Source organism: Thunnus maccoyii, chromosome 13, assembly GCF_910596095.1.
Source record: "Thunnus maccoyii chromosome 13, fThuMac1.1, whole genome shotgun sequence".
Taxonomy (NCBI): Eukaryota; Metazoa; Chordata; class Actinopteri; order Scombriformes; family Scombridae; genus Thunnus; species Thunnus maccoyii.
In genome coordinates, this window is record NC_056545.1 from 21,436,504 (window position 1) to 21,443,951 (window position 7,448).

General features: G+C 38.1%; 1 protein-coding gene across 1 annotated transcript; it reads left to right on the forward strand.

Moving 5' to 3' along the window:
- Positions 1-4,321: 4,321 nt before the first annotated feature.
- On the forward strand, positions 4,322-6,474 carry tm4sf21a (transmembrane 4 L six family member 21a). Its single transcript, XM_042430840.1, has 5 exons — positions 4,322-4,595; positions 4,938-5,003; positions 5,674-5,807; positions 5,901-6,087; positions 6,231-6,474. The coding sequence occupies exons 1-5, from the start codon at positions 4,419-4,421 to the stop codon at positions 6,237-6,239; spliced, it is 573 nt and encodes a 190-aa protein (XP_042286774.1). The 5' UTR covers positions 4,322-4,418; the 3' UTR covers positions 6,240-6,474.
- Positions 6,475-7,448: the final 974 nt, after the last annotated feature.

Consider the following 7,448-nt stretch of genomic DNA (forward strand, 5'->3'; position numbering starts at 1 on the left):
TGGCCTTGCTTGATTTGCATAATGGTCTCTACTGCTTTGGAGAACACATTTTTAAGATGGGTGACACACAGAAGTAAATTTCTGATGACATAAAGTGGGACTCGCCTTCTCTGGAAACAGGAAGGATATGAGAATACATACTGAGAGGTTTTGCAGCAGTTTGCAGTTTGCTTTCATCTCAACATCATGTGTACCGCAAAATGTTCCCGTTGCATTGCTGTTACTCTGTTCCCATTAGCAGCCATATCCATCATCTGTAGCATTGTGCTGTTCTTTCCTGGTGGGGATATCAAGTATGCCAAAGAAGGACATATTACTGAGGAGGTGAAATACATGGGAGGACTCATTGGAGGGGGTATAATGGTGAGTTGTCTTTTTTATAGCCTCTGACTCTGGACTTTAAGCTGCTGCACATTCCTCTTTGAAATATAAAAATGAAAAAATATCTTCATCGAGGCAAAGTTTCAAACTTCTAATGATGAGTTTGGCGCAGTTTGAGCAGGAATTCCTCAAAACCAGAGTGAAGACTGACTCCTGCACAGTTTCTTTGCTGAATTGTTCCAACTAAATTCATGAACTGTTGACCATGTGATATACACTGATGCTGCATCTTCCTCCCTGTCAACTCATGTGCACCATCACAGGTGTTGATATCAGCGCTTTACATCCAATGCACTGGAGAAGAGGGATGCTGTGGAAATCGCGTCGGGGTGAGTCAGTCAGAACTACAAATTAGATGTTTCAAGTGCTCAGAAAAAGATAAAGGAAACAATTAAGCAAGCTATTAACAGGAATCCACATTAGATCAAGAAATAACAGTCAAATTCAACTAAATAAAGTGTTTAATGGAGGTCAGTCGAGCTGAGAATGACTCAGTAAAAAAAGAAAAATATGCTGCATGGTGCTGCAACATCATTGCATATCATTCAGGTCCTCTTTAGACTGAAAAGATAACACATAACCATAGTACATTTCTCATTGTTTCTCAGAAGAACATTTATTTATAAGTTCAAACCCTGTGAAAAAGGCTTATTGGAACGGATTTTAAACTCACACATTTTGAAATAGAAAATCCAAACTGTCACTGTTTTTTAATATCTGGAGTTGGCACCAACACATATTATGTCTTGTTGATGTTGGGAAATAAAAACAGAATGCAGGTTAAAAGAAGAAGGTGAGAGGTGTCAGTGGACAGCCGAGAGTCAACAGCTCAACATAAATGTTAGTAATGTAGGTGGAGAGTGAAGAAAAAATAAGGGAAAAGAATACATTGTGAACATACTGTGTCTTACGCTGCATTAAAAATGTTTCCAACCTCTGATTGTCGTTTAACTTCTGCAGATGTTCTTTTCTATTATATTCGCTGGAGTGGCTGTGTTCGGTGCCCTGCTGAGTATGGCTTTGGCAGTGTTAGCTTTGCGTAACGGGCCCCTCTGCAAATATGAAGGGCAATGGACAACACCTTTTAACAACAGGTGGCACATGGAAGCAAATATCTCATGACATTTGTTAACATTATGAAGTCCTAGTCATTTATCGACCTCTTCTTTTACATAGCAACTTGGACTACCTGAATAATCCTGAGTTGTGGGAGAAATGCACCGAGCCTAAAAGCATTGTGCAGTTCAACACTGGATTGTTCTCCACTCTGATAGCCACAAACTCCCTGCAGGCGTTCCTCTGCAACATTCAGATGATCAACGGCTTTTTTGGCTGCCTGTTTGGGACCTGCATCAAAAAATAGGTAAAACTAAGAGGTCACAATGTCAGTAGTCCATGTTGTTAGGACATCTTATTTCTCACAGAAGATGTGTAATTTGAGAGAATTTTAACTTAAGTTTTCTTTTTTTTTTTACTTACAGTCACCATGAGGCTCATCCTTACTATGGATACTCAGTACTGCATCTGATGAGTCAACTGGTGCTCCCTGATAGTGGTCCTGGCTGAATCTGCTTAAAACATTTCCTTTTAAATTGTTGTTACAGGCTTTTAAATCTTTATGTTCTTCATGATGCTTCACGCTGTTGCAAATGTATTAGCGTATGTTGTGAAACTGGCACAGTATTAGAACTAACGCATGCAAATTATTATTTGGACAGTTTTAAGCAAATTGGTTTTAAGTATAAGCTGCTGATCCACTGCTTTGTGTTGTATTTCATAATATGTAGCATTTCACTATAGTATTAACTTTTTGGCTTACTGTGCCTCACAATCAAAGTACTTAAACCTTATCCATAGTGCAACATGGACCAAGGCAGAGAACAGCAGCAAATCCAAGTCAAGCCACATCATACATCTAACATGGTTTTTATTGTTGTTTAGTTTGGCATATACATTATTTCAACAAGTATTAACATTACTGTTTTTTTTCTCATGAGCAAAGGAGGAAATAACTGATTAAATGTGCTGTTTTGGTTTAACACAAGTATACACTTTCAGTTCAATTCAATTTATACGGCGCTAAATCACAACAAAAGTTATCTCAGGGCATTTTTCACATAGAGCAGGTCTAGACCATACTCTTGAATTTACAGAGACCCGACAATTCCCCCATGAGCAAGCACTTGGTGACAGTGGCAAGGAAAAATTCCTCTTTGACGGGAAGAGACCTCAAGCAGAACCAGACTTTAGGTGGGCAGCCATCCGCTTTGACCAGTTGGGTTGAGAGAGAACAAAAGAGGGAGGGGGAGAGAGGAGAGAGAGAGACACTGAGAAGCATAATATCAACAATAACAATAATAGAGATATGACTAGCAATAACGTCCTGTCAGCATGTCCTGTCCTTTGTCCATACACTGTATACTGTATGGACATAGGATGTTTGGGGGGTGAAAGGAAATATTTTCAGATTTTGACTTTTGTTGGTTTTTGCAATTACAACTTCAGACTGCTTTGGGAGAGAGAAGGCCAAAACTGTTAGCTTTGATTGGACCAAAGTCTATGTAAAATGAGGCAGGATTTAGGTGAGGAGAGAGGATAAAGGAAATCGTCCCAAAGGAAAATTCACAAACTGTGTTCTATATGAGATCATGTACTGCTTCTGAGTTTTCATTTGTGTTTCCTCTTCTATGTACTATCCTTATCACAGTATGTTTTCAATAAAGGAGAACCTGAGATGCACAAGGAATTTAAAAAAAGGGCATGACCTTGTAAGTGATGATGGTTGTGTGTTGCATTAAATAAATAATGAAAACACAATCCTTTTGCGTGGAAACTCCAGTTGAGTAACCAGCCTCACCCGAGTGTTGCTTGGAGACAACAAATGTTATGGACAGCATAATACAATAAATAGCAAACAGGGTCATATACATTCATGTATCTGTGGTAACATGGCCAAAGATCACCCTGCCCATCAATCTAGACACACCCTGGGATTGACATGTCATGACTAAAGAGCCAATCTAAGTCCTCCTAACAAATATAACATATCCACACACACAATGTAATATAGACACTCATACTTACATACACACATACACAAATGTAGTTGCGTTAAATCAGAACATATACAGATGTACGTGAATGGCCATAACAAGTAAACAAACAGAGAAAATGAATAAATAGATAAATAATTATATATATATAGTCATAATGGTTGTAATAATAATAAAATATGTAATAAGATAATATACAATTAGATGAATAAGTCGTCATCAGTGTACTTCTCCTTTTTTATCTTAAACAAAATTGTCTTAATTTAACCTTCAGTTCACTGATATGATGTAGAGACAGTCACCAACTAAACCAGAAAACTAAAAAATGTAGGCGGTCCTCAGTGTTTCACCATCAACAGTGTGGTCATATATCAATGTTTTGCTGTAGATGTCAATGACACATTGTTCTTGCTCCACTTAACATGCAGCCACAGGTCCAAAGTCCAACCGCGTTGTGACTCTGGCGGCACAATGTCAACACATCACCAGGATACTGGCTACAATAGGTGGAATTGAAACATGTTTCTCAAAGTAAATATCTGTCTCCTCAATAGTCCCCACCAACACACTTAATATTAGTATATTAATGCCACATACAAGAAACTCAGATTTACAAAAAATGAGCATTTTGGAGGCCTGAACACTAAACTAAACTTGATATTGATGTGACCATCAACACAGCTGACTCAGACAACAAGAATGCATAGAGGAAATGCAAAAAATATGCATCTGCACATGATCTAACTCAACAAAACGAGGGTTATCTCTCAAAAGGCAAACAGAATGAGTCACATTTGCATCAGTAGCCTATCCCAGACTCTGTTTGTCCATGTTATCGGCTTTTAGGTACACCTCCCACACCCCCACATCACTCATAGTATTCAGTGCTAGTTAAAATACATTTCCTTCTTTGGGTCAGTTTCGAGTAGGAAACGTACTGAACGAGAGGTTTTACAGCGGGGAGTTTGTTTTCACCCAGACAACATGTGTACTGGAAAATGTTCCCGTTGCATTGCTGTTACTCTGTACCCATTAGTGGTCATATCCATCATCTGTAACATAGTGCTGTTCTTTCCTGGTGGGGAGATCAAGTATGCCAAAGATGGACATATTACTGAGGAGGTGAAATACATGGGAGGACTCATAGGAGGGGGTATAATGGTGAGTTTTCTTTTCTCTAGACTATGATTCTGGACTACAAGCTGCTGAAAATTTCTTTCTGAAATATTACAGACAGCCTCAGAAAAATGTTAGTTACCTACCATATGTAGTTAAAAAATATACTGTATATACTGGATTTGTACCGTATATTGGATTTTAAATGGGGTGCAGTGGTCATGTCACCTGTTCTGAGTCCTAGTTTTGTGCTTGTGCGTCAAACTTTGACTAAAGACTGGCAACAAATCTCCCTTTCAACATATTCTGCATGGTTTGAGTTGAAAAAAATATTATTCATTTTTGTATTGAATGTAAACTACAGTCAACTCATCTGTCCCGCCACAGGTGTTGATCCCAGCACTTTACATCCACATGACTGGACAGAAGGGCTGCTGTGGGAATCGCTGTGGGGTGAGTCAGTCAGTCTAGCTGTAGACGTTAGATGTTTCAGGACTGGATTAAAGTAAAATGACAAAAAATGGCAAATCAGAACTTGAATTCCACAGAGACATGTTTTGTAACTCATAATAGCAAATAACACATTAAATTAAGACTTCAGAATTGTCTTTTGTGGCTGAATCATTCAACTTTTTACTACAAAGTAATATTTGAATAAAACTGAATTTATGAATTTCTACATGGTGCTTCATCACTAAACCATTGCACAGCATTTAGGTCTTCTTCATACAAATAACACACACTTTAATTAATTATGAATTCATTAGGGTAACAGTACATCTCTCCATTTTAATCCAAAAAGACGTTACTGTTTTTGTATAGTGTATAGTTGTCGTTAGACAATAGAGACACTTGTAAACCCGCTTTACAAAAAGTTTCCAAACTTATTTCCAAAAAAATCTTTTATTTTATCAGTGTTGGGGGAAAAAACACAGATTGGCGAGTATATATGTGAGGAATGTGAGAGGTGCAACACATGTCTTATCCTTAGACGACTTGGACAAAAAATGTTAGGGCGAGGAGGGGGAAGGTAAGCGTGGGCCAGAATTCAGGAGTATTCAGTTGAGTTTTAAACTGCAACAAGAACATTTCTAACCATTTCCTTATCATTTCACAACTGCAGATGTTCTTATCAATTGTATTCGCTGCAGTGGGTGTGGCTGGTGCCCTGTACAGCTTCATTGTGGCAGTGCTTGGTTTGCAGAATGGCCCTCTTTGCAAAGAAAGTATTATTTGGACGACACCTTTCAAGAACAGGTGACACACATGATTATCTTTCTGATGACACTTGCTCCGTTTCTTAAGTGTTGGTCATTCATAAACCTCTTTTTTTTTTTCTTTCTTGCACAGTGACCCGAGTTACCTGACTGACAGTTCGGGGTGGGGACGATGCATAGAGCCTAAGAACATTGTGCACTTCAACATTGGATTGTTTGGTACTCTGCTGGCCACAAGCTGCCTGGAGCTGATTCTCTGCGGCATTCAGATGGTCAACGGCCTCTTTGGCTGCCTGTGTGGAGCCTGCATCAACAAAGGGGTGAGCTGAAGCTGGAGCTGTTGAACAGAAATAATAGAAAAGGAAGTCTCACTGTCAGTTTTTCTGTGTTGCTATGGTGTCTGAACCCAGACATTTCAAAGACTAGTTGTGAAATTTTACAAAAACTCTTTTTTTACTTGCAGCCACTGTGAGTTCCTGATCTGGAGGCTTCTTGCCATTCTGCACTTAAAGCCACATCTGAGTCGGCTGGCGCTCCCTGCTGGACAACTGAGAGTAGTGCTGCATCTGCATAAAATATTCAAGTTTTTTTTGTCGCAACAGATTTTTATATTTTTTATGTGTATTTCATGATGCTTCATACTGTATAAACCATGCTGATCATTAAATTTCATGGTTAAATTTAAATAAATTGATCCCCCTGATACAGTCCTGTGTTGTGTTTCATTAAATCTAGCATCACATAATAGTATTTACCTTTTGGCTTATTGTGCTTCACAGTTAAAATAATAAAGTAGTCAAATAAAACATAGAACAAGATTTTTGTGACAGACACCTTTAATATGGATTGTATTACTACAATATATCACCCAATACTGCTGTATCAGGACTGATATCTATACAAATGTTTCAGTGTCATCTGACATTGTTGGCATTTTATGAATAAAATACCTATATTTCTAAATTAAAAGGAATATGACTGAGAATTCTGAAATGCCAACAACAATGCACAGGAACAAACTTGCACATGAAGCCCAGAGTGCAAATGGTACATTTGATGAGGCAGTAGATATTTTCTCATTGTCTTGTACATTACAATAAAAGTTACACAACAACAACAACAAAAAAAAGGCAAAACGCAGTGATTTAAAAGGCAAATGCTAGGTCCCAAAGGAGTGGAGGCTTAGTAATAAGGACAACAGGAGTGGAATAAAACATGTCAGAACAAAAACCATCAGTATTACACCCTCAGTTTGAGATAAACGCAAGAGCACTGATGTTTGATTCAGCCTGTGCTCATTATTTGGCCACTGAGATGAGAAAACTTAATCTCAAATTTAAAACCCTTGCTGAATATGTCTTTTGTTTCTTTCAAGGCAGATGAAATCCTTACTCTTCAAACAGCTTTGACTGAAGTGTTAAATAAGCGTGAGTAAATCTGTTAGCATATATATTTTACTACTATTGCATTTTTGTCACCTAAACACACCAAACTTATTTTATAATTGAGAACACAAGTCACAACAACAACTTACAGTGACTTACATTAGTCTCTGCCACCTTTTCAAATAAAAACTCTATGCAGCAAGCTAAAGATTTTGTGCTTTAAGATGATCCAATTGAGTGCTGCTCCTCCTCATGTACCTGCGTACAGAGCGAGTAAAGAAATATTTCGAAAGACT